The sequence below is a fragment of the Pagrus major genome, chromosome 3 (assembly GCF_040436345.1).
Source record: "Pagrus major chromosome 3, Pma_NU_1.0".
Lineage (NCBI taxonomy): Eukaryota > Metazoa > Chordata > Actinopteri > Spariformes > Sparidae > Pagrus > Pagrus major.
The window spans coordinates 19,796,488-19,820,970 of record NC_133217.1 but is presented as its reverse complement, the minus strand read 5'-3'; the positions used below and the strand labels follow the sequence as shown (position 1 = coordinate 19,820,970).

General features: G+C 41.4%; 1 protein-coding gene across 1 annotated transcript in view; it reads right to left on the bottom strand.

The window, feature by feature from the left end:
• The window catches only part of LOC140993502 (retinoic acid receptor beta-like), a 101,670-nt gene that overhangs the window by 64,144 nt on the left and 13,043 nt on the right, over positions 1 to 24,483 (bottom strand). The window contains exon 2 of the mRNA XM_073462958.1: positions 17,220 to 17,368. Within this exon, the coding sequence (XP_073319059.1) occupies positions 17,220 to 17,368 (149 nt within the window). The remainder of the gene's footprint in view (positions 1 to 17,219; positions 17,369 to 24,483) is intronic.

Here is a 24,483-nt window from a genome sequence, read left to right as displayed (position 1 = left end):
TCTTAAGGGTTTTGCTGCTACTGAGTTTTTTAAAGTGATCAAACATTATATATAGTATTTTTATGCCTTTTATGCCTTTCAGATTGTCTGTCCGTCCCATTGTTGTGAACGCAATATCTCAGAAACACAGAATCTTGAATCAACTTCATTCATAGCAGGAACGTTATGTTATATGAGTTTTTTATAGTTCTTTAATCGAGGGACTGCATGCTTGGTTATAGTTTCAAAAACTTTATCTTTATCAAATGTTTCAAAAGTCTGCTGGATGAACTATAAAATTCAATAGTTACTAAACTTCTGTCAGCCCCTCAAAGTCAACGATTGTGAGATAAAAGGCTTTCAACCAACAGCAAAAAGATATATTTATATTTACACACAACCCTTTCTCCATCAAGGAGTGAGTATCTGTGTCAAGTTGGTTTGGTCAAAGCTAAAAATGACGTTTCACAGCTGTGATATTGTGGTTCACCTGCTGTATCAACTCAAGAAACATAACAACAGGACATAAAGGAGCCCAGACTGCACAAAGAACTGTATTGTTACTGTGGCAAATGTGAAACCTCAACAGATAAGGCACAAACAGAGCAGCAGTCAACTACAACACGGAAAACAAGAGACAGCTCTCTCAGACACCCCCCCACCCCCGAAACCCAATCAGTGCAATCAGTGCACAGATGGACCAGGAGATACAGTACAGATTGAAAGGCGAATACGGGGAAAGTAGAAGGGAGAGAGCCAAAAAGAGGAGGAAGAAAAAAGAGAGATAGCCAGTGAGAGGCCTGAACAGAGGAGCTGTGTGACTCACCCAACCTGCTCTGAATAGCTGCAGAGATAGAGAACTGGAGACCGAGCGAGAGGCATAAAAAGACAACGGAGGAGAGAATGAGGTTTCACATCACCCAGTCCTCCACAGACGCCCCACTGTGCCCCTATTCTTCAGGTTGCCTCTCGCCATTCAGCACTCGTCTTTCGGCCCTGGACCAGGCGGGGGCCCCCGGAGTGATCAGAGGCCATCTTTAAGCTCTCTCACTCTCTGATGGGAGGCCTACATTCTGCTCACTTACACATTAACACACACCACACAGAGCCAGACCTGTTGCTGATCTGTCTGCACTCTCATTAACAGTGTCACTGTAGTGTGTATCTGACATTATTACTCAGCCAAATGTTTTATGGAAAGAATGTTTTAACTCTTTGAGTATCATGAAAAGTGCTATATAAATAAAAGCAACATTATCATCAAAAGTCAGTGTAAGCTAGAATCACATTTTTTAGACAGTAAATGCTTTCTTCCAGATCAGGGTTTGGGATTTGGGCCATTACACCAGCATTTATTAGAGCAAAATTTCAAACTTATAAATCTAATTAATTAAATCACCTATTTTTATATTTTTATTTTTTTTCCCTATTTTTAATGGAATAACCGAATTCAGAAAAGTAGCTCTCAGGTGTCAAGTCATTTTACTCATAACTTTTGCACAAACACTTCTGTGTTTAATCCTGTTTTGCAATGCACTCTAACAAAATAAGTCTCCAACTGACTGGCATAACTTAGCTGAACAGCCCATAAGAGCGATTTCTCTTACAGACGGGCTCTCCGCTGCTGATTCCACAAGTTCAAAACACACTCATGACTAATTCGGTCTAAATACCCCCTCTTTGCGCCGTGCGCCTCACTTTGCACCCAGATTATCCACCATTTAACTAGCAAAATGGACGTGGACACGCCCTAAATGCACGTGCGCCTTGTGCTTTAGACCATGCGCTATGGTCGTCCCAGAGGGATGTGCAGCAGCGCTCCTCCTCCTCCTCAGTTAAATATCAGTGTATTTTTTCATATGCAGTCAAACAGAGTTGTTGATGGGACTGATGATTGTGAAATGGCGGGGCAGAGGGTCCGGCAGCTGAGGATCACTTCCCTGTCCAAGATGTTTAATATCACTGTTTAATATCGTCTCCCATTCCTTGTAAGAGCCAGGCCATGGTACACCTGGCTCTTAAAGGGAATGGGAGACGACACTCCGATTTGGTTTAATTTATGTTCCGCCCAAAACACACCCATGACTAATTCAGAGTCTAAATACCACCCCTTTGCTTGCTTAGCTTGTCCCCAGCAGACGTTGGCGACACATCAGTGAGCTCTTGGCGAGCTCCTGGATTGTGTCTTCAAACAGTTCACACATACCAATGGTCATTCATAGGAGGAGCACTGATTTACTTCTGATCTGGGGCTTTTGGCAGCGATCTCCAAAAATGGTTGGTGAGTGGAAGATCAGATCTGAAATCCTGTAGTGTAAACTTAGCTTTAGTCTGAGAAGAAACTAACTTGTCTAAACCTAATATCTACAGAAATATGAGGGGTTCTAAATCTCGGAAATAAAGCTTATCAGTGAGAATCGCAAAATGTTGAATTGATCCTTTACTAAACTGGCTGATTTATTTGGTGGTCATTTGAACCTGAACATGTTTTGACTGACAGGAGTGACTCAGTGAGGAATGGATATTCCTCTTATTACTGATGTTCCTGTTTCTGAATTGCATTTGAGTTTGAGGCTGAAAAAAAAAGAAAAAAGAAAAATACACGCAAATCCAATAATGATAAAACAAACAACATTTCGATTTGATTCGAGCTCTAACTGTACTTTTCCCGTAAATTATGGAATGTAGTCCAACAAGTAAGCAAATGTGTTTATAATAAAAAACTTCACAGGTTACCTTTAATGGCAACCTCGTACATAAAAACAGGGAACTAAAGGGCCATCATTCACAGCGAGGAAAACTGTTCGCACAGGCGAGTGCTAATTCTCGTGACAAACACTAGAAAAGATTTGTTCCTCAAACAACAAGTCACCCTCCACTGCAGTATGTGAAATAACACTTCACATACTGTTACTTCACTTCACACATCGTCAGCAAACAAACACAGGTACACTCCAGGAAACACATAAAAATCAAGTCTCTTTTTAAATGGCCAGCTACTGATGAGTGAAAAAGACACATGGTAGTATCACCAGTTGAGCAGCAGATTGCACTGCAGGGAGAGGAGAAAGATGTCATGGCATAATCTATTTCCCGTCACACCTCTGTGCTGCTGACCCTGTCCATTTGATTTTTCTCTCTCTATTCTCAGGCTTTTCTATGCTCTATGCTCAGGCTTCTCCTATGTTGTACAATGTTTACAAATCACATTATGGAGTGTGTGTTAACTCTGGAGGGAGCTATATAGATTATGGTGACAGGCAGAACACAGGCAGAGAAAGGGCCCAGCAGATCCATGTCCTCTTTTCGCTCTCTGTCTCTGCAGTAAACTGTCAACTCAACTGGGCTCTTCATCATTGTCGTCCTGCAACAGCAGCAGACACCGGGGAGTAAATAAAGATATGAAAAGCACACGACAGGAGGAGGCCTATGAAATGTGAGGAGGTGCTGCTGGGCCAAGCATTCCTGTGTATGTAGGCAGGGTTGTAGTGGGAAGTAAAGAGGAAGATAACGACAAGTTTTCGACATACAACAAACAACAAAAACAATTAGATTTTTTTCCCACTGATTAAACATGCATAAAAACTATTTGTACCTAACCCAGGGCAAGATTGCTAAAACTCATGGCAAATATATGAGTGCAGATCCAAAAATATAGTGTATCAGCAGAAACAGAAATATGCAAATGAAATTTTGTTACCCGATTTATAAACTCCTGCATAATGCATTGTTAGACCAAAGAGGTTTTATTTTTAGTTGGTGTTTGTGTTTGTCTGTTAGTCAGCAGGATCTCAAAAAAGTGTGCAAAACACCCCCTGAAAATCAAAGGACGGGCTTCCAAAACAGAGAACACTGACATCAAATACACCACCGCATAATTATTCATTTCATACCCATTGAAAGAATAAAAATTGTTATTAAAATGTCATTTCTAAGTTTAAAAGTCAGGTTTAGTTTTGCAAACTCATGCCCACCCCACGCAAAATCTCAACGACAGTGCGTTATCCACAATTATTTCTAAATCAGTTATAGACCTAAGCTGTGAAGGCTCCTGACCTGACCTGTGGCAGGTTTTACAAAGACAGACTTTGGGCTCCATCTTACCCCTGGCACAAAGCAGCGCACAGCAGGGCACAAGGGTCATCGCTAGTTTCAGACCGACGCAGTTGTCATTTTCACGCCCAGTGCCCACGTTGTGTAAATAGCAAATGTTCCCTGGGTGTATTGGTCTTAAAAGGAGGTGTGGACAGGCGCGTTGATGGCTCACTGCTATCTTGAGGCAGCAGAAAGTGACCACGCTATTTTTCAGATAGTAAGATACGCCTACACAGGCGGGTTCACAACACGCATACTCTCTGCTCTGATTTTATGATTAGAGAGGCTGCTTTGAGTTATTTTAAACGTTTCCATGCATGCAGTAATGCCACTGTAACAAATACCGTTGCAAGTAGCAAAACTAAAGCTGAAGAACAAAACTCTCCAGAGGAAACAGAATTAACCTTTTAGCTTCTTAAATAAATATTTTTGGACAGGATCTCAGGATTTATCAGGAGGACGGCTACTTCACGTCAAACTATTTTACTGTACTATTCTGAACTGTTTGTGTGACCTTTTGAGGTGTAGAAGAACACTGAACATATCTCTCCACCCAGCTACATATTCCATATGTATGGGGAATGGCCCCACCTGACAGATGACGTGGCTAATCATTTAAGACACACAAGACTGACATGCACAGGTATATAAGGCACAGGTGCATGATCACAATGGTTTTACTGGATCGACAAGAGATTCTGAGTGATGAATATAAATGGGGAATGTGTAAGACATCTCGCAAAAAACCTAATCCCAAACCCATCACCAGTGCTCTACTCACACACAACCTGATGGGCTTAGAACACCAAATTCCTCAGTGTCCACCTGGTGAAGAACATAACCTGGTCCCTAAACACCGGCTCCACCGTGAAGAAAGTCCAGCAGCGTCTCCACTTCCTGAGAAGGCTGAGGAGAGCCCGCCTCCCACCCCCAATTCTCACCACTTTCTACACAGGGACTATAGAGATCCTCCTGGGTAGCTGCATCACCGCCTGGTTTGGAAACTGCACCCAACTGGACTGCAAGAACCTGCAGCGAGTGGTGAGGACGGCTGAAAAGATCATCGGAGTCACTCTCCCCTCCATCTCAGACATTTACACCACACGCTGCATCTATAAAGCAACCAGCATTGTGGAAGACCCCACCCACCCACCCCTCACATGGACTTCCATCTGGCAGAAGGTACCATAGCATACGGTCAGTCGCTACCAGACTACAAAACAGCTTCTTCCCCCAGGCCATACGACTCCTCAACGCTCAGGGACTGATCTGACTACCTCTGTTACCCTGTTGTACGCTGTCCTGCGTCGCTGTTTTGTATTAGTCTGATGCACTATTGCACCTCATGTAAATAATAATAATAATAATAATAATAATAATAATAATAATAATAATTATTATAATAATAATCATACAGTCACTTTAGAAGTATTTTTGCACTACACAAGCAGTTACATGTAGCATATGGTATTGTTGTTGTTGTTCTATGTTGTTGTTGTTTGTTTGCACTGAAGCTTCTTGGGAAACGTTATTTCATTGCACTGTGTACTGTGTATATGGCTGGAATGACAATAAGGACCATGCTACAAAGAAACTATGTCCAATATGTACAAACCCCTGTCTGCTGCAACTATAATGCTTATGCACTGTATGCACTATATGCAGGGCCAGTGAGGCATTAGCTGAGGAGGGGTCAATGGGCTGCTCAGGCTAGACTGCCAGGCGCAAGGCTAACTGACTGATTTAAGTGGCCTCCCAACACAGGCTACCGAAGGGGGGCCAGCCGTTGGGAACCACAGGTCCTACCTACTACTGGGTAGCCCACAAACCATCTCCTCAAAGGGAGTGAATGCAGCCACGATCAGTCTGTAGAATCACGTGAACGGAGACGACTAGTAGCCGCCGAGAAGATATCTGCCAGAGATGCCCCTTTTCACAGCGCCCAGGAGGTCGCATCTCTGTGGGTGGAGTGTGCCCGTACTTCAGGCAGCAGTGGCACTCCTGCCAGCTGTATGCTGGGTGGACCACATCCATGATCCAGTGACAGACTAGCCTTTGACAATGTTCTACCCAGACACTCATGCGTGAAGCACACCAAGAGTTGGTCTGGTAGCCTGTAGGCCTGTGTGGCCCTGATGTACAACTCTAGTGCTCTCACATGGCAGAGACAGGACCATCTCTGTTCCATCTGTTTGAGGGCAAAGACAGGATAAAGCTCAATCACCTGTTGGAGCTCTAAATCTGAGAAAACATTGGGGAGAAGGACTGGGTCGGGTTCCAGCACTACTCCCCCATCTTCCAGCTTAAACCTGCATAGACCCTCATAGACTGATAGGGCATGCATCTCTCCTACTCCCTTTGCAGATATCCCTGCTAGCAGAAATGCTGGCTTGAGTGACAGCGATTTCAGGCTCATCCACTCAAGGATCTCAAAGGAGTCACACTGCAGAGGGTCGAGGACCAAAAGAGGACCCAAGGCGGGACTGCAGGGGCTTTTACATGAGCCCCGAGTCTCAGGGCGGCCTTCAAATAATGTGCAATGAGGCTACTACAGTCCTCAGAAGACTTGCACTGCCCCACATGGGCTGCTTTAATGGCAGCCACCATACTGGTAAGGGTCAATCGAGCCTTCCCCCTGTTTAACTGCTGCTGCAGACAAAGTAGGATTGCCTAAGATCCACATGTGAGTAGGCTGACTTGTCCTGCACCATAACTCAAATAACGGCCAACGGTATGAGTATGCTGCCCTCGTAGATGGGGCTCATGCCCCTTGAAGGGTCCTCACCACTGGGCTATCCAATCCCTTTGCCATCGTGCACTGCAGCAGAGGCCATCAGCGATGGGTAACAGGTGCCCAGCCTGGTCATCCTGGCAAGTTTGCTTGGGAGCATCAAAAGTAACACATTGGTGACTCACTCTGGCTGGCAGCTGCATCTGTGGGTGGGGCCCAAGGCTAAGGAGGCACTTCTGTACTGGGTGCATGTAAAGACAGGCCAGTGGGACTATTTGTGCCATTGCCACCATTAGTCCCAAGAGCTGTAGGCACAGTTTTCAGGTGACACTCGCCCCCTGGCAAAAGTGTGCCAGACAGGCCCCTAAAGTCTCCTGCCTCTCTGGGGTCAGAAGTACTGTTGTTGCCCCCGAGTCTTTAACCATGCCCAGGAAATGTGTAACCTGACATGGTACCAACCCTCTCTTCCCATGGTTAAGGTGAAGACCTAGGTCCTGAATGTGCTCTACGAAGCAGGCTACATGGCAGTGACCCTTTACTTCTGTCCGGGCACATACATGCCAATTGTCCAGGCAGCTTAGAATCCTGAGTCCTTCTCGCCTTAGAAGAACCAGGGACTGCATCCATGCAGCTATCTTTCTTGTGAGGGTGCATGGGCCCAGCGAGATCCCAAACAAGAGGACACAGAATTTGTAAACTTTGGGGGGGTGAGGAAATAGCGAGACCAGAAACCAGCCCACTGATCCCCTGGCTCTATCTCTCTGACTACCCCTTTCGCCAAGAGAGTTGCAACCTCTGCCTGTAACACCGCCCCGTGCTGTGGGTCCATCACTGATGGAACCATTACTGTTCTCACCATAGGGGGGTCCGAGCAAACCGGGTCATGGTTGAAACCACCTAGGGCTCTGTGCCCAGGTCTGCTCAGGTCTTGGGCTGAGGTGATGCAGAGGCAGGATGGGGTCTCTCTGGCATCAGGAGGAAGGTGGTGGCTGCCAGGACCCTCGGTCACAAGCCCTGCCACCACAGAAGCCTGCCTGTCTCTGACTGCCCCACTTTAAGGCTTCAAAATAGGACTTCAGGTCTTCAGGGGATTGCTGAGTGTTGCTGATCTGCGTCCACCCTGGTGGCAGCCAAAAGTACCAGACACCTTGTGCGCAACACTGTTGGGTGAATCTGGTTTATCAAAGACACTAGCAAAGCAACAAAGTACATGAAATAAGCACAGTGGAAAAGTCAGATAAGTCAGACGATCATGTTTTACCAAATATCTTTAAATGTTACTGTTACTACTGAAAATGACATCAGAAATAAACAAGTTTGCCAATTTTGTGTATCTCCAGAATCCAAATTAACCACCGCCTGTATACCCAGAAGTCTAGACAACTGTCGTTGTTACCGCGTCATTACGGTGATTTGGTCTATAGACCTACAATGTGGGTTTTGAATTAAAATTAATGAAAACAATAAACTGTTGAAGCATGTCAGAAATTCCTACACCAACCCTTGGGAAATGCTTTTCAAAACAAGTGTAGTGATTTCAATAAGAAATTGCAACAAAACTGGAACAAAAGCGTGAGGGTGGAGCTTTGTCAATGGCAGATTTAGCCATCATACATATCCAAAATTTCATGTGTCTCTATTCTTGTAATGATGTGACAAAATCATGCATAAAGTGCTGCAGGTGCTCTTGCATTAGTCAATTGCCATCAGCTGCTTCACAATCACTATATTATTCATCAGCTGCTTGAATACCAGCTGACTTGTAAGGCCCAAGTTTATTCATGTAGATTTACAGCAAAGCCGTGATAATCTGACACTTCTGTATATTACTCTGCTGTGACTGTTAAATGGGGATTAGTTCTCCTGGAAGAATCCGTCTTTCAAAGCCTTCAGAGCCTTTTCCATTAAATTAAAATTGTATGCTAAAAAAAACCTTGACATTTGTGTGCCAATAGAGCCCCTATTCTTGAACTGGGGTACGAGTAAGCCTGGTAGTACGCAGGCTCCCTCTAATGGTAAACAAAGGAATCCCAGATATGTTTTTTGAAAATTAAATACATTAATATAAAAACACAAGGTTAATACTGTCAAAATACTGTAGACATTTTGAATTAGAACACTTTCTTTTAAGTAAGTTTGTCTTGTCATATTTTTGTTTCAGCGTGCTACCTAGTCACGTTCACCCACATCGCTTGTGCATACGTCTTTCATGATTAGCTTGGAGCTAAACTCAAACTGTGATGATACGATAGTAAGCGGTGGTAAAAACGAAAGCTCCAAACTGGAACTATCAGGAAGAGAAGTGCGGACCAGGAGGAGGATATGTCAACAGGGAACCAAACACAAGTGCTCGTGGCTACTTAAGCAGCACTGCTGAAGCATTTACAGGACCTGCTAAAGTTGGCAGCAAAAAGCGCAAAAAACAATTAGCTGAATAGAGTAGGTCTACGCTTTTGTATTTTAATTTCGGTCATAATGGTACTACTTGGAAAGGCTAATATTTTGCCAGGTGGTGCATGGTGTCAAAAGTCTGACTGCAACTAAAGAAAAGACAGATGTTAAAGGACTAGTTAAACAATGGGGACATACACATATTTGCTTTTTTCTCAAAAGGAATTGATAGCACTCACATTACATTACATATTGCATTACATTACAGAGCAAAAGCCATCAGGCGATTAGCCTGGCTTGGCAAAAAGAATGTGCTTTGAACCTTTCTTTTAGTGCTCAGATTAAATAAATAATACAAGACACAAAGTGTTTATTAGTGAGCTTTAGGCATGTTGGCGAGTGTATTCTTCTAACTTCAACTAAGAGTGAGGCTAGCTGTTACCCCCTGCTTTCAGTCATTATGCTAAGTTAGGCTAGCCATGTCCTGACTCAAGCTCTGTGCTTAACACACAGACATGAGACTGATCTTGTTACCCCAATCTCAGAAGGAATAGAAAAAAGCATATATCCCAAAACTTTGTATTAATCCTGCAATTCATAAAATGTTGACATATAAAAGTTTGTTTAATGCACAATAATACATTTCTGCCTCTAGGGATCTTGCATTTGCCAAGTGTTGTGTGGGGATATCTGGGTTGAGTGGGGGTGGCAGAGCCACAGCTCAGCTGCTCAGAGCTGGCAGATGTTCAGGAGGAATAAACACCCAGAGTCACATACGATTCTACTCTGATCTGGAGCTGCTTACAGACGAGAGGTGAGCTCAGCAATTACTTTTAAACTTTTGGGATTAAAACGTGGATTTATTTTTACTACTGATATTGTGTATCAACCTGTATGCAGCATTGATCAGCAGAGGTGTAGTATTGACACCTGAGTGTTGGGATGTTGGCTTGAATTCAAATAAGCAGCCACCCACACCCTTGGGGCATGTCATTGCTTGATCACTAAAAGCTAACATACAGTTATTGCTGGGGAGAATTAACACTCGCAAAAATAACGTGAAAAAAAAACAAAAAACGATCCCGTGGTCACTGGTGGTTAAACAACCACCACTGCTATCACATCAGATCTGTCTGACATGACAGAAATGTTCACAGATGAGGTAATGTTTTACTTTTACTCCCTTTATGTTTAGTTCAGCACTGATTTCCTTCATTCTCCTGGAAGTTGTAGTGACAGGCAACCAGATGAAACACACTGTTACCTTGAGGAGACCAAAGGTTCTTCAAGGTTCCTCAAAGTCATTTTTAGACATTATAATACAGAATTCTTACATTCTTATTATATTTTTAAGAACTGATGTAAAATAAAAAATAAAATGTCTCCTTAATTCACTCTTTGATTTTTTTAAATCTCTTTTACATATTTCTGTGTAACACTCATCTCAGATCTTACGAGTCTGCATACAGCATATCCGATTTGTGGATTTTCTATTGTCTATGTGGATGGTGGAGCATGCCTTACTTTTGTACATACCCATTATTTATGTCAGGCCCCCAGTGTCAGGTAAACCTTTAGTGGGAAAATGAAACATTCTAACAAAAAGAGTCTGGTTTGTTAAGAAATCACATTCACATTTGTAGGTGAATCTGGGTCAGTTTATTCATCCAGTCCATCCCTGCCTGTGGGTTTGAGGTGGAAAAACAGAGAGCAGAGAGGCCTGTGGGTTCAGATAGAGGAGTGTTTCTTTTCCACTGTGAGCATTCTGAATTGTGTTTTATTCAAAGAGGTTATGGTCTCCCGCTTGTCAAACCAGTTCCATCAAGCTAATCCTGCTGTGTCAACGCCTCGGGACCCAACAACTGAGAGAGAGAGGGGGAGGAGTGTTCACAGCTCAAAGTTTTGTCCCTGTCCCTAAAGGCCTGTCAGCGCTGACAACACGAGTACAGATTCAAGCTGTCTTTCTTTTATGGACATTTTAGGGCTTATGCAAATAATGTTAAGATGTCATTTTCTAAACTGTTCTGCAATCGTTCTATCCTCTAACCTTACCTCTAGTGATGTCTAGTCATAAAGATAGTTCAGGCTGTATTTGTTTAAGGTTTTCTGTCTATAAGGTTTCTGTCACATCACTGAATGTGAACATAAAAATCTTTGAGGGGCTCAGAGCACTATTTTTAATTTTTTTTTTTTTTTTAAATATCAGCACTTTGCAGAAATTGTCTAACATGACTGATGTTGATTCATCTAAATTATCTTATAAACTATAAACGTTGTCATACAGACATAGGTGTCCTATATCTAATTGTTTGTTGGCTTATCCAAATAAGATAAGTCAACTTCAGAAAAAGACACAATGTGATGTGATGTTTGGCTCCCAGTCCAACAGTGTCAGATAAAATCCTGAGTGTGCCACATTCAAAAACTTCACAATTTCTCAGGGAATTCTGCTGCCTATTTTATAATATCCAATAATGCACAATCTCAGAATTCCAACATGTTAATGCCAGGACTTATTTTTAATTGCTGCTTTGCAGGATATTCATATTTTTATCAAGTCAGAAGGAATGGAAATGCAGGGACAGAGTGCTGTTTTGATTATTGCATTTTTTTGGATGTTGTGTATATGTATTGGCACTTTTTGGCATTTTTTTCTTTTCTGACATAAGAAGAATGTCCTTAACTTCATTCAACTATATTTTTATTCTATGTGCAGAGGAGATTATGATTAAGTGATCAACTTATGACAGTGCTGTTAAGAAGTTGAACAAGATATGTGTTTAAAATGGCCTTAGTTGACTTTGTTTGTTTTGGCCACTTGTGTCATGTATGCAAATCCTGACATATTACCATCTTGTGAAGAGAGCAACTTGATAGTAAAGCAGTTACCTAGTTTACCAAGTAATTTGGAGTTGTGTTTCTGTCTACTTGATGAATGTCCATGTTCAATCCCTCTTTTTAAATCTGTTTTTAGTCTCTACCAACTCCTGAGGAAAATATTTGCCTGACAAGGTTGGTGAGAGCATAGGACCATAAAACCAGAAAAAAAAATGAAGTCAAAGAGGCAAAAAATCAAAAAGGGGGACAGTAGAGTTAGGTGATAATTCTCACTACAAGTGACCCCGTCACATTACATAAAATCAATTGATCCACTGTTCATACAGTTTTTCATTTCTACCACTAGGGGTTGCTCAAACAAAATAAAATACTTTCAGCGTCTGATCATTGGAATCAATTCAAGTCAAGTATTTATATAGCCCAAAATCACAATCACATTTCCTCTATAGGAGTTGTCTTTGTTGTCTTCATTGTCAAACAACCGCCATTGCCTCAGACACAAATGTTTACAGAAGAGGTAATGGTTTACTGGTTTATTCATGTTATGTTTAGTCTCATCCGCCAACTTCCTTCCTCACTATTTGAGTCTCCCAGATGTTGTACCAACAGGTGACCAAGTGAAACTCACCTCTACCTTGAGAGAAAATTCAGATATATCTGGGTTCGAACATTGTTGGAAACATTTGGAATAATGTAAGTACACAACTTCAGAAAACATATAACAAAGGTCTGGTCATTTGTAGACATTTTAATGCAGAAATCATACAAAACCTTGTAACTGACCCACTGTGTCCCTGTTCCATTTGTCCCCCCCATCCATGACAACAACACGATCTCATTCTGTGGTTAATTTAGCAATAACAAACATGCAATTTTCAGTTATACTTTCAAAATAAAGGCACCAAAACTACTGGTACTAAACTGGTAATGTTAATGAAACATCCTGGTATGGCTTAAAATAATTGCTTCCTTAAAATTGTCACAATTACTTTGTCAGGTTTAGGAAAATGTCATGGTTTTGCTTATAATAACTGCTAGTCACTAGACTATTGGTTTCATACAGGACTCACACCCTGTTCCTCAGAATGATAGATTTTTTTCATTATTTGTCCATAGCAGCCCTTTAATTTCCCTTTTCCGTGAGAACTCCTGTACACTTGAAATGATGCCAAAATATGAGGGTTGATGGGAAGATAGATATCTGATAGCCAGCAGTTCCTCGTACTTGGAAAGTCAAATATAACATGATGGAGTCTAGAATACTTATATTCTTCTTTTTCTTCATGTGTTTGTCACTGGAATGAACAACAGAGAGTCAGCTACAGCAAACAGTACAGACATCATGCTCAGATAAAATTACAGGAACTGCAACCAGATTCCTTGTGGTTTAACATTTTCACAAGGTCCCTTTTGTGGAGTTTGCCTCACAATGCTGTTAAAGATGTCAAATGAGCAGGAAGTGTAGGGGTGACTGAATGTGAAGGCTGCTTTGACTTTGGAAGATTTCTTGACTTTGGGTCAACACAGATGAAACTGTCATCTGTTGCATATGCATGTGCTTCTGGAGGCCCATATGCCTGCATTGTTTTAACAATTCAAATCAGCTCTGTCCACACAGCAAATCTGCCAAGGTTGGCCAACACACTAACTCAGTCCTGCTGGAACCAAACACTGGCCAAAGTGCCACCACTACCTACTGCATTAATGCTGTTTTTCCTGTTGCTGTTGCATTTGGTCTTCTCCTGGATTACTGAGAAAAATAATAAACAACCATTTTAACAATCAATCAATTGTCCTTGGTCATCAAAAAATACCAAACATTCTCTGATTCCAGCTTCTCATGAGGATTTGCTACTTCTTTTTGTTTTATATTTTTGCAAACATGTTATTTTATAGATTCATGATTATTCAGTGATGTGAAAAAATAAGGACTATAATTAAATTATTGATTGGTCTAGAAGAAAATAGTGTGCACAAAAAACAAAGTTAAGCCGGTGAAAAAATACATACTGACCTTGTCCACAACAGACATTTTATTCGTCATTTTATGAAAAGTAAGGCCTAAGCCAGCATGAACAATAACATGAGTCTGACACCAAAGCAGCTAATTGGAATTCACTCATCATTCATTTTATTATTTAAAACTGGGGCTCATGTCCCATGTGTGACCAAAAGTAAAAAGAGATTTGTTTGTAGGTTATGATGTGTGAGTAAGTTAACATATAAAGATGACAAAACTTGCATTACCTAAGTGATGTTACGTGAAATGGTATAATTAAGTTATACATAGTTAATTTAACCCAAAGTATGATCTGTTCCTCAACCTAACCAAATAGTTTTAGAGTCTAAACCTAACCATGTAGTTTTTGTGCTTATACCTAACCAAATCGCAACCAGTTGACAATCTTAATAAGACTACAGAAGTCATAATATGTCATAATATGTAAACTGTTATTCAGCAAGTCTAACTGGGCGTTGCATATTATGAATCACTGCTTACTTCACTGCAGAGCCCTTTACATGCAAAACTGACACTAGAGGGGTAGGTAGAGTGATATAGAAGCTTAAGGCAACTGACCAAGCTGCTGTATTTGACCTGTTGGGAGAGGGAACGTGTTGGCTTTGACATGTCAAAATGTCTTCTGTGAAAGAAAGTCCTAGGCAGTCCTAAAATTATTCTCTAGGTGCTGTTAATCACAGTTTCTCCCAAAGGAGCTTACAGCGAGGATTCACAGGTGTATCCTAAGTCTTTTACTGGATAGCATAGACCCCTGGTCTATATAACTCCCACCAAGTGTACCACAGTGGAACCAAAGACAGTAGAATCCAGTGTCTGATGGCTATATATAACATATAATGTTTGCTGGTATAAAGCTGGATTAGTGCCATTTCTAGGAAAACCTCTGCATTAGTTTTAAATTCTCATTAGAGATTAGATGGTTCTGTGTGTGAGAGCTGAGATAAATCAACATGGACAGATATCATCCTTATTAGTAAAACAGTTATGTACAGAGCTTGGACTGTCTTGCTGCATATGTGCCTGCATGTGTTGTCTTTAAGAAGTGCATTGACATCGCTGCAATGACACACACACACTGTGTCTGTCTTTGAGTCTATTTGTGGCTCTAATTGGCACGTTCACTGGGCAGTAAAAGGCTCTTCTTGCTGGCTAACAGCCTACAGCTGTACAGCATGCTTGGCTGCATCCATCCAATAGAAGGGGCTTGCCCCTTGCACCACAGACAACAATGCCTTCGCTATGGAGACAGAAATGCAACAGAGGAAAAAAAAAAAAAAAAAAAAACCTATAATCCTTTGCTTAATCCTCTTGAGTCAGGATGTTACAAAAATCAAGGCCATTCTGCCATGAATTGAACTATTTTTACATCAGCTCTGTGCAGAGTGAGCGGATGGATGGGATGAGACTCTGCCGTATTGTCTGTATTCTCAGAGGCACTCTGACAGTTATTTCACTTTATTCGCCGTCTGTGTCTGTCATTAGGCAAGCACAATCTGCGCTCAGGGTGCTTAATCCCACCCATGTGATCCAGTGATGTGATGATGACTCTTCACTCATTCATCAATACGTATTGAGACTGTGTAAATACTAATAATACTACTACTTAATTTATGAGCAGCACAGATAAATTCCATCATTTATTATAGTATAGGTTTCCCTTTAACAAAGGCCTGAGCAGCTAGGTCAGAGGTTACCACAGACCTTTACGATGAGGCTTATACTGACACATAAACAGCATGGGAGTCAGTGGAGAACTTGATTTGACCCAGAGGCTAGTGAGCGAGCTGATCACCACCTCCCTCTGGGCCAAAAACTCCAAAGGATTCCTGGCATACCACCTCTTCAATTACAGAGGCGGGGAGTAGAGAGGACATCACACCGCAGTCTGGCTGCATGGGAGAAAACTCCATCGCCTTGGAAGGAATACATGTGCAGTTCTCAAGAGGGTGTTACTGTAATCCATTACTATTTCCACTCAGTAATGTAAAGATTTATTTTGTCATTTTCAGCTGTTTTACATATAAAACCTATAATACCTCATAATTTTGTTCTGCTTTTAAAAGGTAACGTTTACATATCAGCCCATTCAGTGACTATTGAATATTATTTATAGTATAGACTGTATCTGTATGTGCATGCAGGGTGTGTGAGTGGTTGCCAAGCAACAGATGCTTTAAGTGGGAGAAGACAGACTAGTGCTGGCCGGGCAGATGTTGGAAAGAATTTCTAAAAGGAGAACATTTGAGAATGGCATGACTGAGAGGAACAGTACACCCAAATTACAAATAATGCCCCAATATTATTGTTATTATATAAACTTGTGACATTAAGATTTATGATAAGATCCCTTAAATTTTGATATTTAAGAATTGTCACAAAGATACATATTCAGCACTACACTTTACAATTGAAGCTAATAAATTTCAATTGTAGACAATCTCAAACTCAAGGTCCACCTCCAAGCTGTTTCCAACTACTGAGCCACCACGAAAGGAAAGGATACAACAGGCCAGAAAGAGGAGTGAATATACCTTTTGAATGCAACTCCTGTGGTATTTTTCCATTACAACTGCCAGCCTGGCTTTACTTGGTTTGACTCATCGCGGCAGCCCAGCACAGCTTTTTACCACCACAGCTGGGCTACCTGCTTCAAGGTGTGTCTTCAACCAATGATGTGCTTGTCTTGATCCCAGCAGTACTATGTCAGAATCACCACTAAGTGGCTCCGCTAATTCAGTTACAAACACGTTTCATTTCCTATAACTTCTTCACAATAAAAGCCCCCTGTTATTTAGGGTTTAATGATGTTCAAGCTGCTTGAACAGAGATCATCGCGCCTAACAAGGGGCGAAAATTAGCTAGTCCATCCGGGTGTTGTGTTTTCATCACAGTTGATCAGAGCGAGAGTCAATAAACACCAGTGACTACTGCAGAGTCATTTGATGTGGAAGTAAATGCCGATCGTACACACTCACATTAAAGACAAAAGCCAGATGTTAGCAGGTGTTCATTTTTTGTCCAGTTTGAAAGGGGTACTACAGTATCAAAAAGCTAAATTAAGCCAGTTGTGTGAAATCTGCATGAGCATTTAATAATTACTCTGAGTGAAAATGCGCTTTGTCTAAGTGTCACAGAGGAAAAACTAAGGAGGCATTTGAGTCCTACCTTGCAGCCCTCACAAGCACTGACACCATAGTGATATCCAGAGGACTTGTCCTGGCAGACGAAGCAGGGCTTGTAGACTCTGGGAGGGGGCGGCGGGGACGGCGGGCTGGGGACGAGCTCCTCTGAACTGGTGCTCTGTGTTTCAATGGCTGCCGGGAATGCAAACAAGAGAAGAAAGAAGATGAAGAGCCTTATTTTCAAATGACTGAATAATTCATTTAGACATCTGGAACTAGAAAAAGGCATTTATATTAAAACCAGGAAACAAGGCATAACCCAAACTGCCAAGCCACAGATTTTTTTTCTCAAATTTGTATAGGCCCAGACACTGTTGCGCACAAACTCTTGAATGGTATTACTTAGCTCAGTTTAAATGTCAAAAGGGAACCTATTTAAAACATCATTTGGTGGAACACCCTTGACTTAAGTAAGTGTTTGGTTTGATGCTGGTAAATTGGCTGGGCTGTTACTAATCAGAAGTTGCTCCCCAGCACCTACTGGGATTAATGTGAAACAAAGTGTAAATGTAGGCTGATATTAGCAGTCTAATGGAACTTTTTAAAACCTAAACTTCTCTGGTCTTAGTAGTTGGAGTCATCTAAGTTTTTTTTAAATCAGTCAGCAAGTCCACCAATGTTATCCAGGGGAAATATGAGCAAATATTGACACTGTACTTACCCCTTTAGCATTATTTCTTGAAGTGCCCCTCTAGTGCAGTAGTATAATGAACGAGAAATCATTCTCGCTCTTTATACTTCATAGGACTTTCCCTCTGGGTTAGGGTTAGGTTACAAGACTAAATGTACAAATTTTAACCATGACCTTTTCTAAAAGCCAACTAAGTAGTTTTGTTGCCTATCCCTAAACAAAATGCAACCATTTGACAACATTAATAACATTTTATAAGTCATAGTATGTCTAACCGGACGTAGCATATAACGTATTATTGCTAACTTGACCATGGAGCCCTTCACATGCAAAATCTAAATCGAGGCTAGAGGGGTAGGTAGAGTGTCATAGTTTAAAGCTTAAGGCCACTAACCAAGCTGCCAAAGTTGGGAGGGAGAACATGTTGAGATTGTAACACCATTTAGTAATTCATGTTCCCCTGGGATCAATTTTAATAACTGGTGGTCTGATTTTTAGTCATTATCAGGTTATAATTTTGCTTTTGTTCAGTACTTTAGTTTATGACCAAACGCCTGTACACTGACATTCAAACCTTTTTTGCTAATTAGCAAAAGCTAGCGTGCTTACATAAATATTAAACATAACTATTAAACATCAACATGTTTAGCGCATGTGAGTGTGTGTGGAGGGACATTGTAGGGGGGAACTGAAGGACGAAGAGACAACTGGTGCAGTCGCGCACGTGCTTGTTAGTGGCTGAGGCAGTTCTTCCAAGGCCAACAGTTATCCCTGCCAACCAGTGATATTTCTCCATCCACTGGGTCCCTGATGGAGGTGATGCTGGAGTAGCCGTACCTATTTTCTGTTTAATGATTGTCAAGACCAACGTTTTCGTTTTTGTATTTGGACACGTGTGCAGGTCATTTGTTTTAAAGGGCATTCTGCCTTTCATTTGAAAGGTAAAGTGGAGATAAATGTGAATGTTTCAGGGTTCACTGTGTTCAACATTATACCTGTGGGTATCATGAGTGTATTAAAGGGACCCTTCAGTGACTTTTAAAAGGGGACTTAATTATTATTATGAATTATTTTGAGTGCAGTTAGCACATCAAATATTTGGTTGTTTAAAGAAGCGTAAGTGCGTTTTTTGTGTTTTAAATGAGTATTTCGTCATATGCTACCCATTAGCAGTTCAGGGTATTTAACCCTCTGAAGTCAACGGACGCGTCCAAATCACATGACCGATTTAAGATGACGTAGCAGCAAGATGCAGCCTCGCTGAGTCTCTGTTTCAAACTTGTGTCGGACTTCAAACTATATACCAGTTTTTAAGTTGTGTTGATAGGCCAAGTAAAACCAGACTTATGATAAATAATTTACGCCATGCTTTTTCCTGAATATTGTCGTCACGTTTGGTGCGCGTTTGGTGCAGGAAGAAACGGGCTATTCTCAGGAAAGTGCTCGCAAGCAGAAAGTGCTTGTAAGCAAAAAAACATGGCTACCCCCTTTCCTATTGGTGGAAAAATGCACCACATCAACCAATCAAAAAATTATATGGAAATGCACGGCATTTGGTTGCTGAGGAAGAGGAGAAAGTCAGTCTGCAGTGACAGCGGCGAAAGAGAGACAGCGTTAGCGATAGCAAGTTTTGAGATTTGAGAGATTTGTGACATTTAGTGTGTTTGGAGTGTATAGTTAGTGTGTAGTGTAGTGTGTTTAGTGTGTAGTGTAGTCGTTTTTTTGTTTTGTGTGTCAAAACAATGAAGCGACTACTGAATGTGGAGCAGGCAGTGCAGCTCTTCTTCGAGCTGGGAGGAGCTGAGGGAGACATAGAGCCTGAGGCATTGCCTGCATTTTAATGTAAATAGTTGTGTACAACTTTGTAAATTTCAAAAAACGTATGTACAAATTTAGCAAACAACAATTTATATTTGCATTCTAAGTTATAAAAATGGTTCGTTAAACATGTCTGTGGTTTTCACAGTAAAAAATCAAACTTTTTCCTACCCGGATTTTATGTTTTTTGTGTGATTTTAGGTCCAATGTGTTCACACAGTATGTCAAAATGAAAAAAATAATTGTATAGTCACACGTGAGGTTGTGCTGAAAAAAATGAAACCAAACAGGGCAAGGTAAACAGTTTTTAAGGTGAAATATAAAGGTGAAATCAAAAGTAGTCAAAAACGGCCAATTATACCCTTGACCTCAGAGAGTTATGGGGCGGATTAGGCCGGAGCAAGGGCTAAAGACCCTTTTGTATTCTCGGTTATCCAGAGTAGATTAGATTTGAACCCCTATTACGCAGGTGATAGTCGACCGCTACATAATTGGTGTCGCGAACAAGATAGTCCTTTTTTAAAAAAAAACACTGTAGTAATGGAGATGGAAGATCTATGGAAGCAGTTTCAAGAGCTAAAGAGCAGGCCTGCAGAGCAATCATCAGCCATAAGGCAAGCCAGAAAAGAGCAGAGAGAAGCTCTTGCCCTTGCAGAGATTGTTATTGACCAGCAGCCCAGTGCTCAAAGGGCTCCAGTCGCTGTCTACATTCCTAGGGAAAGGAAATATTCTGATCTCAGTGTTTTTTCTATCTCAGAACAAGCTATGTGTCGAAAAATGGATAACACCTATGCAGTCCTCATTCAAAGTAGATAAAGTTCCCGCAGAAGATCAAGTAGAGCTCCTCAAACAGTCACCTGTTAAGCTCATGCTGAACAATGATATAATGAACAAGTGTGAAGGAGATCTGCGATATTCTTGAGGAAACATATGGAGAGTAAGTTCCCATTGGAACCAGACTTATAGAATTCTATGAAAGAAAGCAAATACCTGGTAAAACCATTTGTGCCTATGCTGATGACCTTGAGGAAATACTCAACTGAGTGAAACGCCAGGATGCAATACGTGTCCCTGATGCAGAGGCCAAGCTGAAGGAGCAGCTTGTACTGGGCCTTTGAGATAACTTCTTGTGCAGAGAAATGTAAATGCAAGCTTAAGAGAAAAGGGGCCTGACCTTCGTCACTCTCATGCAACCGGCTATCACTTAGTCTGAAGAGGAGGAAGTCCCCACGGTTGGACCATCCAGAAACTGAACCTGGGGCATCGTCAATGCAGCAGCTGCTGAATGTGTCTCCTCTGCCCCAACCCTGGAAACACTGCATGAGAGACTGAAGGACAGTCTAGAAATATATCTATATATATCTATATATATATATATATATATATGTATATATATATATATATATATACATATACATATATATAGATATATAGATATATATATACATATATATATATATATATATATATATATATATATATATATATATATATATATATATATATATATATATATATATTTATATACAAGTATGTGTATATAATACATTTAACTTTATTCTTACAGTGTTTTTTTATATTTATTTATTTATATGTATACTTTCTACTGTGTGTGTAACAGTGCTGTGAGTGACATGGAGCTTCAATTTCCTTGAGGGAACCTCCCAAAAGGATTAATAAAGTCATCTGAGTCTGAGTCTGAAGCATACAGGGCCTGTTTGCTAGGCAGTAGGAGCTGTTTAAAGCAGTTAGTGAGATCAGGAAGAGACAGCATTTCTCTGGAAAACCAAAGAAGCCACCACTAAAAGACATCTCATCTGCTATACTAGTAGTCCAACTGGGACACACAAGCAGGTTGTGCCAAAATAACAAAGCAATGGTAAGCAAGGTTAAGCCTGCAAGGACTGAAACAAATTCAGAGGGAAATGATGCATGTGGCGTTGTGCAGATGATGGTCACGGAGCTGTTGTTGGTTGCCAGGCGGTAGACACAGAGAAAGGGGAGGACTAAACCCAAAGAGAAGATGCTTTTGGAGAGTGCCTTGTGGTTGACAGAAAAATCAGTGGTGTGGAAACAAGCTGCCTCCTCGACACTGGTTCGGAGGTCACTACTATCACTGAGGCCTTCTTCAGAGAACATTTTGAAGGAGGTGAATCGGCTCTGTGACCTGCTCAGTGGGTTTGTTTGACAGCTGCCAATGGTCTAGTCATACCAGTCCTTGGGTGCTTTCAGGCAGACATAGAATGCACTCAGATGGGTTGCCACAGTCAGCAGAATGAAGAGGTTCAATAGAGACGTGTCTTGGTGAAGATTGACAAAAGAGAGCAATGTGTAGGCCCCAGTGGGAGGAGCAGCTATGTCAAAGTAGCAGGGAGACAGCATGTCAGCATTATACCATGCAGTGAAAAGGTCATTGAAGGCCTCTGCAGAGTACCACCCAAGACAAAATGCAAGGTGTTGGTGGAGGGCTCATCTGCTACTAGTCTGCCTTGTGGACTACTTGTTGCCAATGTCCGGGCTCAGGCAACTGACAGCAAAGTCTGTGAGGCTGCTCAACTCGAGGGAGAAAGCAATTACGATTTAAGCTAGAGCATGACTCGCAGAGTTATGTAAGTCACAGGAGGTTATGACCAAAGAACTTGTCATTTGAAGAAGAGGATGGTGTGCCACATGTGAGGGCTATTGAGGGAGACCCCTACACCTGAGAGGGATATACCATCCCAAGTGCATTAACTGGGTGAATTGCTTGTGAAACATCGAGGGCTCTTCTCTCCATTCACACTTGAGATGCACACCCCATAAAGCAGAGTCACAGAAGGGTTCCAGCTCATCTCTTTCAGGAATCCAAGAAGCATGTTCAGGACTTGGTAGCGCAAGGGGTCCTCAAAGAAAGTTTGAGTCCTCTCAAGGCTTCCCTCAGCAGTGGAGTCAGAAGTAGGAGATATTGGAAAAGACTTCCTAGTGATGACATCTGAGGAAGTTCCAGCATGTTAAGGTCGGTCAAAGAGAGAAAACCCAGGTTGCAATCCAGGAAGCTATAAAGGGAAAGGTTTCAGGATACGAGTAGAGTGAAATCCAACTGCTCCAGGCAGAAGACCCCACTATTGACTCCTCATTTACCACTAAAGGAACAGGTGCGGGACATGGAGCCACTGCTACACCTCTTTCTGTGTAACCGCCACCATCTGTCAATCAATGGAATAGCATGAAACCTGTGGTAGGACTGCATTTATGTGTCCTTATGCATATGCTACTTAATATGATGGGTAGACCGATTATTGGCCTGACCGGTTATCATGTCCAGCATTCAGTATTTTTCTAAATGTTGGAATAAATGTTTTTTGTATTTTTTTAGATCCAATATCCTATGAAATACGTAATACTTAAGAACAGTACTTGAGTAAATATACATAGTTAACTTTAATCAATGCTTTCAGGTTAGTCAGTTATGTGATGCACAGTTTCTCCACCTATGATTTATTGCATACCCAATACTGTTTCAGTATATTTTGCATTGTTTACTATTATACCAGATGGAACAGGAGGAGGGTGCTGTTCCTGTGCCACAAACCAAGCAAAAGCTTCCTTGCAAAGATACATAAAAGATCTAGTTAAAGGCTAATGAGGGGAAAAACACTATGCTCCAATATTTTCCTTTGGTGAAAACAAATCTCACAGAAAGCAGGTACGAGACATTATACTTTATGGCAGGTATGCTCATGATTTTCAGATAGCACTGACAGGACTTTAGGATAGAGTTAAGCATCTACAAACAAACTAAGTACAGTGAAGTAAAAATATACCAGACTTTGAATCTATGCAGCGACTAAACCATTGTCCACATGCACATAACCTATCTGCATAGAAAATAGAGAACAGTCTCTCCAGCATCTCTGCTGATTAGATTACTTTCTTCCGTACTTGATCACAGTAAACTAAATTACTGATGGTAAGGGACAAGCTCTTATAATTACTGTACCCTTGTCCTTGCATGGAATTCCCTGGTGGTTTAATCTAATCTCCCGCTACATTCACCCTGTGTGACTTTTTGTGCATGTTAAATTTGTAGCTATGCATTCAGTGGCTCGAGGCAGGACTTAAGAAGTCTGCGGCACATACAGGCCTGTATGTGAGGATAAATGTTACACTATGTAATAAGGGCTGAGAAAGTGAGAAGACCACCAAGGTTAATTAGAATGAGATGAATTATAAATCTACAGATTCTCACTCTTATCTGGGTTTAGGGAGCAGTTTGGGCAGCAAGGACTCGTTTTGAAACACTGACAGAATCCACTGCATAAAAGTTCTGCAGAATCTGTAAATTGACTTGCATAAAGCTGACATAATGGTGCTGCTTCAGGATTTAGAAAAGTTTGCTGGTCTGAATTTCAAGTGGTATTTATCTGAGAGTAAACAACCTCAGAAGGGGAAATCAGCCATGTTATTTCTCCTTTCTTTATACAACTGCAGTGCGACCTGGTTTCATTGATGAGGACAGACAGACATTTGTTTTCATTGGAGTCAGGTCATGTCATTGCCCCAAATGCTCCGAATGGTTTCCCTCTGTTGCTGGCAGAGAGCAGTCAGAAGCAGCTTGCACATGAAGCAGATGTATGGTGAGACACCATATTGGAGGAGAGCCAGTGGTCTGATACCCAGAGCCATCTGATAGGGGAGACAGGGGGAACATAGATGCCAGTTTGTGCATCTATGCTAGGGTTGGGTATCGTTCACATTTGAACCAATACCGGTTCTGATAGCGGTACCTGGGATTTGATACTGGTACCCAACGGTACCT